This window comes from Neolamprologus multifasciatus, chromosome 6 (assembly GCF_963576455.1).
Source record: "Neolamprologus multifasciatus chromosome 6, fNeoMul1.2, whole genome shotgun sequence".
Classification (NCBI taxonomy): Eukaryota; Metazoa; Chordata; class Actinopteri; order Cichliformes; family Cichlidae; genus Neolamprologus; species Neolamprologus multifasciatus.
The window spans coordinates 28,612,543-28,624,073 of record NC_140444.1 but is presented as its reverse complement, the minus strand read 5'-3'; the positions used below and the strand labels follow the sequence as shown (position 1 = coordinate 28,624,073).

General features: G+C 45.0%; 1 protein-coding gene across 3 annotated transcripts in view; it reads right to left on the bottom strand.

The window, feature by feature from the left end:
* Positions 1-835: 835 nt before the first annotated feature.
* The window catches only part of LOC146517220 (uncharacterized), a 44,735-nt gene continuing 34,039 nt past the window's right edge, over positions 836-11,531 (bottom strand). For all 3 annotated transcript variants that reach the window (XM_085163090.1, XM_085163091.1, XM_085163092.1), the window contains 6 exons: positions 10,930-11,031; positions 10,664-10,802; positions 7,803-8,605; positions 7,070-7,727; positions 5,073-5,694; positions 836-2,805 (listed from right to left, as the gene is read on the bottom strand). In XM_085163090.1, the coding sequence (XP_085019216.1) occupies positions 2,709-2,805; positions 5,073-5,694; positions 7,070-7,727; positions 7,803-8,605; positions 10,664-10,802; positions 10,930-11,031 (2,421 nt within the window). In that variant the 3' untranslated portion in view covers positions 836-2,708. The remainder of the gene's footprint in view (positions 2,806-5,072; positions 5,695-7,069; positions 7,728-7,802; positions 8,606-10,663; positions 10,803-10,929; positions 11,032-11,531) is intronic.

Here is an 11,531-nt window from a genome sequence, read left to right as displayed (position 1 = left end):
CTATGCAGAAGAGCATCTCTGAATGCACAACACCTCAAACGTGGAAGCAGATGGACAGCAGCAGCAGAAGACCTCACCGGTTGTCACTCCTGTCAGCTAAGGAAAGGAAACTGAGGCTGCAATTCACCAAAACTGGTCAGGAACATTATGCAGGATGGGTCCATGACTCCTCCATTAGACACTTCATTTCCTTCAACCTGGTGTTTTCTTCTGCTGCAGGTTGTGGTTTGTTTTTTTGTTTTGTTTTGGGTTCTTTTGCAGTTTCTGCATATTCAAAACCTGTCACACACATCTCCGGTAATTTCAAGCACTGTACAGCTCATTTAAGTTATGGAGTCTGATTGAAAAACAAAGGCCAGGGCAACATTTCCTTAATATTAGCTGGCAAACGATCACCAACATTTCTAATGGGGGTAATCAACCCCTGTGTCCCCACTGAAATCCCCACATATGGCAAAGGCATTTTCTTCTTTCCACATTGCTTAAATTTCTGTGTCACACGTCAGTGAATAGAAATAGCCAAAATACACATTACCTGTTCAGTTATATTTTATCGCTGTACGCTCGGGTTTGGGTAGGTAATAAATCTTGTTCTGCAATTTATAACAGTATTTTGCCTGAAAATTCAATGCATTCGGTCTTAAAAATGGAGATAGATTCACTTAGGTTTCTGATTCTTTTGGAGAGCATTCCCCCGGGAGAGCAGAGGCTGTCAAAGCAGCAAAATTATTACCAGAGAATTTTCCACTGACATGTTCTGCCATTGTGTGCGGGTGAAGTGACTCGGGCGTAATCAGGCCTGCTGTGGAAGGCGAGATGCAAAAGAACAACTGCGAAAGAGTAGCATCCGGTTTAATTTTTTTTTTTTTACATTTATTCTCATCACAGCTGTACAGGAATGCATCGTCACAGCAGAAACACAACCTAAACCCAACCAACATGGCACAACATCCAGAACTCGACCAGAAGCTCACCTCAATGCCAACAGCCATTATCGTTATTGTTATTATTAATAGTATTCACATAGATCCATCTGTCTCTCAAATATATCATCTTTGTTTTCAAAGAGCATAAAAATACAAGTGGACTCTTCATTGGGGGATGAACACTGGTGGTTGATCCACTGTCTGGCTAACACTGGGGGGGTTTTGGGGGGGGGGGGCTTTGAGTGGGCCACTAAAAACCAGGGATTCAAGGAGGAGCGGAGCCAACTTATTACAGCTTACGGGGGCTTACATGGGCTGGTTTTAAATGGGGTAGACAAGCTGACTAATTTTAGAGGTCGTATATAGAAGCTATTCAGACATCACAGACACAAAAGGGTATGTAAGGAACCCCAAAAAACCCCAATAAATATGTTAAAGTATGGAACAAAAACCAAACAAACCAAAAAACTGAATATATGAAGAACACTACGAAGGCACAGAGAGATGTAGAGTTAACAAACCAGACACAGAGGGAGATTGTAAAAAAACAAAAAGTGGGGGAGACGAGATTCAAGGTGGGCCAATTAGAGGCAGTTTCACTAACCAACACTAGAGGGAGCCATAACAGCTCAAATACCCAGGTATACTATAAACTCTATGTATGTATACTGGATGTACTATATAAAGCATTGAAATATAGGTTTATCTTTTATAAACACTGTTCACTGCAGCAGGACAAAGGGATATACCGCATGAGTGTGCTTGTAAATATTTATATATATATATAATATATGTTCTTGTGTGTGGTGTGTGTATGTGTGTGTGTGTGCAGATTTATTTTCAAGCAAACCTCCGCAGCTGGAGTTAACCGCCAACAAAGCTGAAGACTAGCAAGATGTAATAAGTGTGTGCATGTGTGTGTGCGTGCGAGTGTCTCAAAACTCATGGACACACATCTATATCATCTTTCTGATCATTACAACAACTACTGTACGAGAGGGAGGACACTGACGTGAGCATCAGCAGGGACTACACACGACAACGACAACGGCAACGGCAGCAACAACAACAACAACATGAACAGAGACGACACACAGGGAGTCAGGAAGTCCGGCTAACCATAATCCTCCACTGGAACAGAAGAGAAATAGAGGCTACGAGTTGACTGGAAAAATGCATCCTTAAGACGCTGCAGGAGCGAATCGGGCTCAGAAAGCGGCCCGCCTCTCTCCCCGTGTGCTTTTATAAATCTTCTCAGATGTCTCATCAGTATCTACCTTGTCTATCTATGTATCTAGCTATCTATCTATCTCCCTGTCAGACGGATAGTGTGCTTATTTTGCAAGCAATATGCTTATCTGCTGTCTCCCTGTCTGACTGAGTCAGCATGTCGGTCCAAGTCTGTAGAGATCAAAGGATGAGGAAAATGATTGTGCTTCTCATGGTTCACACAGCCATCAGAGGCCGGGTGGCAGCGGAGGCGGCGGCGGCGGCGACATGCTGAGCTGCAGAGGTCAGAGGTTGTGTGGGAGCGGCCTCCTTGCACCAGGAGGCGTACTAGAGCTACTGCACCAGACAAAGAGGACCCCCCCCCCCCCCTCCCCTCGTCAGTACTGTACAAGGCTACATGAGAAAGCGCTCACGCACGCACGAGGGTGCGCACGCTCGAACACACACTCTCTGCGCCGGCACTGAGCCTTGGGAGAGTTTTCTTACACCTACGCATGATGAGGGGGGAGGCGAGGGAAAGGGCTTGTAGGAAAATGAGATGCGTGCAGCAGATCAGTCCAGCATCGCATCCAGTTGGTCTGCCAAGTCGTCAAACATGCTGCCAATGTCGTCCAAGATGGAGACTGTTGCTTTTTTTCCGGAGAGAGAGCTGGAAGTTGGGCGAGAATAAAAGAAGGGTTCGGTTAGTGCTGAGGCATACAGCAAAGAATCAGAGATGGAAAGTGGAGGGATTTGAGAGGATGCAAATATCTAACACTGATCGCACATTAGCTACTTTGAATGACCTTCTGTGACCTAAGTTGTCACCGGTGATGACCTCTAACCCCAGGCAATAAGAATATGTGAATTTTGTTTGTTTGTTTTTGTTCAAATTTTAAGTTCAAGATAAAGTTTTGGCAGTCAGGGAACAAAGAAATGAATCATAGCAAAAGTTTTTCACATTTCTTTCAAAATACAGGGTTAAGGTCTCATTTCCACATATAAGGACTTAGACCAGCTAACATTCCAGCTCCTGAGTATAAATTCCGTGCGATGTTGGATTAAGTGGTTGTGCAAACTGTCTGCAGCATTTACCAGTGCTGTTTCTTGCACGCGCCCTCACATAAAACCACGTGGAGATATATCCAGAGGTGTGAATGTGTGTGAAGCAGATTACTTCCTGTTGCATGCTGCACGTCAGACAGTCCTGACCTAATTCTCCCAAAACTGTCCAAGTTCATGTGTTTAAGCTTGTTCTGTGTTGTGCTTATTCACTTGTGAATACAGGGCCAGTATTACCGATACCAGCATCAACACTAATGCTTTCAATTATACATAATACTTTTAACTTAGAGTAGTGTGTCATGATTCATGAGGTGAGTCATCATCAGTTTGCAAATTCTGAACACACTTTGCTGACCACTAATTTAATGATTTAAATGAGCTGTAGGCTATAAATAAAACAGACGTGACAGTCAACACAAAAAGGTTGAGACATTTTTCAAAGTGCATGTCTGAGGAATATTTTTCATTTCCCCCAAAATAATTTATTTAACACAGTTCACTGAGCTACATACTTAACTTAGAGGATAGAAGCAAAGTATCTTACCCTGATAGTATTGATCCAATACCAATACCAGTTTCGGATTGATACTATCGATAATATTTGCATCGATCCGCCCACCTCTAGTTGAAGCAGCTAAAGATGCCAGCGGAGTCACTGGGATAGTTTCAGCTGGTAATATCTGATTTTTTTCCACCTAGCAAGTTTGTTTTCCTTCTAATTGTTTGTCTCCATGAATTCCAAAACCCATTTGGCTACTTAGCTATTCGATGCTCTGTTATATCTAACAGCAACCTCCTAGCTTTGTTGTCCTGTCATTATGGATAGTGGTGCAGTCGGCAATTCTTGGATTCACGACGCCTCCCTGAGTGGACTCGCAGCGTGTAATCCCCTTGCACTGTTTTTGGTCTTCTTCCTGACAGCCTCACTGCTTTGCTGTTCACTTTCCTTACAGTGAATCACAGAGCTGTTTTTAAAACAAAGGGAATGTTTACCATGGCCGCTGCTTCGCATTTAAATCATTGCAATCAAAACGCGGCACGGCTTTGTTTGTGAAGCAGCCGCGGGAAATGCAATTTCACTGTCCGTTTGCGTGCACGACAAACATACCCAAACGCACAAGCAAACCCTGGCTGGGTCCAGATTTTTGAATTCCTCCACTCCACTGAGTTGATCAACTGAGGGGGAATGAGTTGATGATATTAAACAAAAACAACTTTGGATCGCTGTTTTAAAGCAACTCATTGGATTAGAATAAAAGTGCTGCTTTATATCCTTCTCCTTCTTTGCTTTTTCAGCTGCACTGGAATGACTGCTGATAGCTAATGGGGAAAAATATATATCCCCTTCCTGTTTTGGTTTTCACAGGAGATCAAACAAAACTTCAAATCCATAGATCAGGGGTGTCAAATGTAAGGTTTGACAATCTGAGCATCTTACCAGAAGATTTTCTGTTTTTTTACACACTTATCATGTAAAAAGCTGCTGAAGTCTTCCTTCTTTTTCCTGTATCAAGATATGTCAGGGATTAAATATCTTTAACCTGGCAGAAAAGGGAGTTTCACTGGTTGGGCCCACTTAAGATCAATGGCTACATCCATGTTTTGTACAGTCTATACTCAAACCAGGAGTGTGTGTATATTTCTCACAATCTTGAGCTTGATGTCAACACGAGCCTCGGGAGTCCTTTCTGTACAGCACTAGCACTTCCATTACACTGAAGCCTGTAATAAGCTGTCTCAATTTGCAGCTCTACACCGCGTAAAGTTATTTATGATCTAATCCCTTTGTCATTAGGTTGGGTGCCAACATGCATTCCCGATGAATATAAATCTCCTTTCAGTGGGAAAATGAGATTTGCTTCTAGTACTCACTCATTTTGTGTGTCCTCCTCTTTGATCTGATGCTCCACAGCCTCCAGAGCTGCAGCCAAAGAGGCGCTGGTCTCCTCCAGCCGATGCTGAACCTCTCCCTCCTGCTCTTCTTCCCCTGCTCGACTCTCCACCCTGTCGCTCTTTGAGGACTTCCTCTCCGGCTCCTTCAAAGCCCCGTCCTCGGCTCTGCTTCTCTCCTCTTCCTGCTCTTTGTGCCTCCTGTGCTCTCGCTCTCTCCTCCTTTCCTCTTCATCTCGCCTCCTATCCTCTTCCTCCTCCGCTTCCCGCAAGCCCAACAGGTCGATGGAGAGACCGGTGATTGAGGAGCGTGGAGGTTTGACGGGGTGCGGTGAGGGAGTGGACGGACTCTGGGCTGGAGAAGGGGAAGTGAGAGGGAGCCCGGGTGAGAGGCAGGGAGCGGAGGGGGTGTCGGGAGCTGGAAGAGGGGCGGCAGAGAGCGGAGAGGAGGGTTTGGGGGCCGGGGTGGGGCTGGCTGCAGCCGGGCTGGTCGCGGCGGGGCTCGGGCTCATGGTTGCTGAAGCTACTATTGCTTTGCCAGGTTTAGGTGCTGTCGGAGGCCCACGCGGCTTCGGGGACACGGGGGGAGGGACACGCTTCGACTCTGCTCAGAGAGAATCACAAAGAACGACGTCATTTTTCTCACATAGATGATATCTATTCTATATCTAATCAAAACAAAGAGACTGCTGTTATCGATTATTGATTTTTTAAAAATGTTTTAGTCTTTGAGCACCTTTGTTTCCTGGCATAGTTTACTTGCCTGTTTTTTTTTTAATTTACAGAGCAACAGAAACATTTCAGTTTTTAATACTGAATGATTAATGAGGTTTTGACCCGTGTGTGACCAAAAAGTGTCAGCTAATCGAGTGGCAGCAAATCATGTCCTGAAATGCTCAGCACGACCTGCTTAACTTCAAACTGAGCAGAAAAGAGAAAGAAAGAAGATTTAAGTGGCTTTTGATGTGGGATGTTTGTTTGTTGGTGCTTGTCGGGCAGGTCTGATGACTTCAGAAGCTGCTGGGATTTTCCCCACACAACCATCTCTATGGTTTAAGGGAAAATATCTAGCCAGCTGCAGTTCGAGAAGGAGAAAAAGCTTTGTTGATGTCACAGGTGGGAGGAGAATGGCCAGAGTGCTCTGAGTTGACAGGAAGTCAACAGTCAACTTTGGATTAAATGACATTAATTTAAAAACAATGTTTGTCATGAATATGAACAGATGTTAATGACACTTATAATGATATTTAAATTAAGGTAACACAGAAAATATTAGAGGACCTTTTATATTTGCTGTACTCAACTATGCAATGTGTGTTATAAGCCAAGTTAATTAATATTAACTATATATTTTTTAAACATGTGGGTAGTGAGCTGTATGTGTCTGAGTTTAGAAGAGAAGAAAAATGGTCCCATCCGTTTTTTTTGGTTCTTCCTGTGAAATGGGAGTTTTTCTTCCCTACTCTCGCCAAATGTTTGCTCACAGGGGGTCGTCTGATTGTTGGGATTTTTCTGTTGGATTAACATATAATACATATAATTACATATTTACATATAATACAAAGCTCCTTGAGGCGACTGTTTTTGTGATTTGACCTTGACTTTCATCGTTAGTGCCCAAGGTCAAAAGGTTTCACGAAACCATATCCAGTATTATATAATATGAAAGGCCATCGAGGGAGCTATACAATGCACTTTTTGTTTTTTCAATACGACACCGTACGTCATCAACATAAGATGACGCCATAACAGGCTGATGTCAGCATGTTGTAATAAAACATCATAAAACATCAAAGGTTTTATGGGGGGAGTTGTGTGTTCTTCTTTTCTGTCTCTGTTTCCATTTTCCTCATCAAATACAGGCAGAAATTAATGCCATATGTAGAAATTAATAAATATTTAAACGCACTAAGTATAGGATTTAGATTTTCTGACACAGAAGTTAAATTCAGTGACCGTGTGTTGTGTGTGTATCTCACCGGGGCTATGGGCCAGCTCAGCAGTGTCAGGCCCGGGTATGGGGACCCTACGAGTCGGAGTCGGGGGGTCAGCTTGTGGCTTCTTCAGGGTGACAGTGGATGGTTTGGGTGAAACTGGTGGCTTCAGAGACTTCCTAGCTTCCATCCACTCACAGCTCTCCTTGTTGGTCTCCGTCCTCTCGGAGACCTCAGACACCGGCCTCCGCCTCAGGATCACGCTGCCGTTCTGCTGCGGCTCGCTTTCAATTTTACGGCAGCTATCTATTTGACTGATAGGAGAATCTGATTGGTTATTGCTTTGAATGAGAGGCTCCGTGTGCTCAGTCGTGCGTGGCCTCCTGCGTATGGTGTCAGAGCCAGAAGTCGTGGTAACAACAGTGGTAGACACAGATGCAGGAGCTTCAGAGTCCGCGACCACAGGACGCGGCTTCCTCCGGAGCGTCGCTGTGCCGTCTGTGATCTCTGATGCTGAGGTGAGCACGGTGGAGCGGGGCCGAGGCTCGGGGCGTCGCGGGACCGGTTGCTGAGGTAATTGGTCAGACTGATCTCCAGGGAGGCCTTCGGGTCCACTGATGGTCCTGCGGCGATTTAAAACATCATCTTCTTCAGATCCGAGACCTCCTGCGCCTGCCTGGCGACGAAGAAGCGGCGGACTCACCTGCAGATCACATCACTGTTAGACATGTAGCCCAAAACACTCATACATTTGACTCTCACAGTCACTGTCACCCACCTGCAGGTAGTTGGTGCTGCTTCCCAGATTCTTCGGCAGCGTTTTGGTTCCACTCACGATGGATGTTTCCAGCATGGCTGCGAGGCTGCGAACACTCCCAGAAGCCCCGTCTGACCTCTCCAAACCTGCTGACTCCTGAGCCCTTAAAGCAGCTCCCAGGCTGCCGCAGTCACTAGCTCGCCGCTCTCGATAGGTTGGCAGCCCAAGCAGTCCCTCCACCTGCCCTTCGCCCTCCCCGTCACCCCCGGTAATGGAAGAACAGGACCGTTTAGGAGGTGTTGGGGGCCGACCTTTCCTACGGGGGCGAAGGGTAACAGATGACTGGCTGCGGTTAACAGTGACATCATTAGCGGCAGCGGTATGTGAAGAGCTGCTGCGGCACACGGTGGCATATCTAGAGTCTGATTCCGAGCCAATTAGACTGTGAGTTCTCCGTCGCTCTTCCTCCACGTTGGGCAGCCTCAGCAGAGGTACTGCCGAGTCTGCTGTGGACTGCTGGGTGGATGGCCGCGGCCGAGCCCTGGGGGAAGCCTGCTGGGTCCGAGTGTGCGGGGGCGTTTGCGGTGGGGTTTGAGTCAGTGTGTGGGGAGGGGTCTGAGTGTGTGTGAGACCTGGGCGAGGTTTGGCCCGAGGGCTGGGCACCCCGTCCCTCTGCTTCCTCGCCTCTTTCCGCAGCTCTGATGTAGTGCTGCCGCCCGGGCTGGATGGAGGTGTAGAGGGGCTCTGAGGAGGCTCGGAGCCACTTTCTCCTCTCTGAAGCTCCTTCAGCCGCTTCACTCCCAACATTATCTTCTTCTGATGACCTGAGGGGGGGCAGGAGTGCGGGGCAAAACAGAGGATTGTGAGAAGAGAATAAGCTATATTTACACTGCAAAGCTAGGAGAGAGTGGCATTTCTGCATGAAAGCCACCATGAAATACAAATGTACATTTTCTTGAAAACTGCAAATCTTTAATGGCAACCTCATTCTGCGCTAGTCATGCAGATTAAAACTAACCCATAGGTTTTGGAACAATTCTCCCCACCAAAAAGTTGAATAATAATTATATCTCTGTATAGGTTTGTTTTGTTTTTTAACAGTATTATCCAAGTACGATCTGATATCCTCGTGTCGGTGTTGTTCCCACATCATCATAATAAATGTTGTTCCAGGTTCAACATTGCAAGTGACCAATGACATTGTTGTGATGTCATACTTTTGCAACTTTGGAAAAAAACGCCTTAAAAAAATCTACTTAACTTGCATGAAACCGCCTCTGTCCGCCAATCCAGCAATTTGAATTCGCTGCATTTCAGGATACTGTTCTTTAATAAATGGTAAGCATTATACATATTGTCCTTGCAGCATTGGAATTTCATAAATGAATTAATCGCTTGGCTTGCAAAAGTTATTGTGTTATTGGTGGGACCGTTGCTAAACAGCGCTCCCACTTTATGTTATGTCCAAATTCTTCCAGTAGTATAATTCTGGTTCATATCCTGCCCTGCACTGTTTGAAACGTCTAAACATTAAAACGACTGGCTCATGTGCACACTGGCAGCCACACGCAAACATGGCGTTAGTGCGGAAGCTCTTCACGGTTTTTGACAAACCAAACCACAAAAACATTTGTAACATCCAACTTGCTCAGACATTTAAATCAACCTCACACAAAGCTCAGAGCCAGCCACAAGCCAGCAGCCTCGGTATGAGCAAAGGATCGCTGCAGTTAAGAGGCAAATTACAGAGAAGAGGTTGAAGTCCTGTTATCTTGTTTTGTCATATGTAAAAGTCTCGAGCCACCCCTCAAACTTTTGTTTAATAATTTATTTTATTATTAAAATAATATCTTGCATTGTAGAAAAGTTGTTTTTTTGCTCGTATATGCTGAAAGTTATAGATTACAGCAAGAAAACTGGCAAAAATCTCTACTGGCGTAAAATCAGAAAATAATTCAACAACCACAAATCAACTGGCTCAATTGTGCCATTTATTTAATAATCTGTCAAAAAAATGTCCCCTTTGAGTGATTAGGGGGGGCTAGACTGGACTAATTAACCGACAGAGTGGAAGATGCAAAAAAATTCTATCTGAAGGATTTCTCTTCAGCCTGCCTGCGCGCTCAAACAGGAAAATCCATCTTCTTTCCAACAGTGTCTTCCTGAAATCCAGCAGATATAGACTTTTTGATCTGTAGGCGTTCGAGTGAGAGGAGTGGCATTTAACTGTTCAATAGACTTCCATTATAATTCGATAAAGGATTTTTGGAGACAAGCAGAAGCAACCTCTGTTTTTATCTTTCTTCACTGACCACAGTTTTCATACTAAAAACACAAATTTTGTGGAGCTACTTCTTGGGACTGTCACATTTTTTAAAGGAGGTAGATACGATTTACAGATTGGCTTTGTAAGCGAGAGCAGTGCCGAGACGATTTTTACATTTGTTTTGACAGCTGGTTACAATGAGTCACACAGAGCGTCTTCACCAGGTGCAAACAGTAGACACTTAACAGGCTGAAGATGATGGGGCGCATAATCGTCTGTTATCGCTTTATTGGTTCATTTAAATCTCAACGTTCCCTCTGTGATGCGTTTATACGTTTGTTCACATTAAATTCTTGTATCTCTCACACACAAATGGTTACACGTGATTACAGAGAACAGCTTGAAATGCGCTTCGACACATTTCAGCCAATTTAAAGCAATTGATCCATCTGTCTGTTCATATCTACGCAATTTTTAAACAACAAACACAGAACAAAGACACTAAGAGCGACTAACAGGAACCCGGCTTCCTAATGAACGGTCGCACTATTCTATAGAACTTGTGTTGCTAAGTTAATATATTGCCTATAATCTTAATAATGACGTTTTATCTTACCGAGCTTAGTGATGCCAATCTCTCGCAGATCTTCAAGGCTGATGTCCGAGACAAAGTCAATGTTCTCATAACCATTCTGCACGAGTACCTGGTAGTACTGACTAAGGCCCAGGTGAGACAGCCAGTCTGCCAGATTAGCCTTGATTAAACACAAAGACAGACAGACACAGGCACAGTTATGATGCTGCGTGAGCTGGATGCGTCTGCGCTCTTGTGTTCGTCCGACCTCCTTATTCTAGATTGTATGCAGCAGCTAACATCCTTACAGGCTTGTGGTCGGGCAGCCAGTCTGTGGAGGGCAGCTTGCTGATCTCTGATATTAACTTCTTTCGATGTCCGGGCTTCATGACCCCAATTGCCGTCAGATCCTTCAACGCAAAGCACACTCAGTCACATTATGAACTCACCACCTCTACTGGAGATGTTTTTATTTTCATTTCTATTCAAATGTGAGCAGTTTTTACAGGCAACTCGGACATTTGCACACGTGATATGCCTTCGGGAATATTTTGGCTTTGGATAATCTCTGATGAGTGTCGCCTGTCCTTTGGGGACGTTTACATCATAGCACTGTGTTTGCTTCAGTGCACACACACACACACACACAATCACATTAAAAACCACATTCAAGGACAAACACAGAGTAGTGTTTACAGCACAGACTGGAACACGTGGCCATGTGTGAACACAGGTATGTAAATGAAGCAGATGGAGCATGAGAAGTGACTGGTTGAGGCTCAGGACTCACACCGGGGGGTCAGGTGACAGAGACAGGAGGGTCATGATGACATCATCCAGGTCAGTGGGGAGCTGATTTTTGATAGCTGTGCTGGGCGGAGCCTTGACAGACAAGGGGCGGGACGTGAGG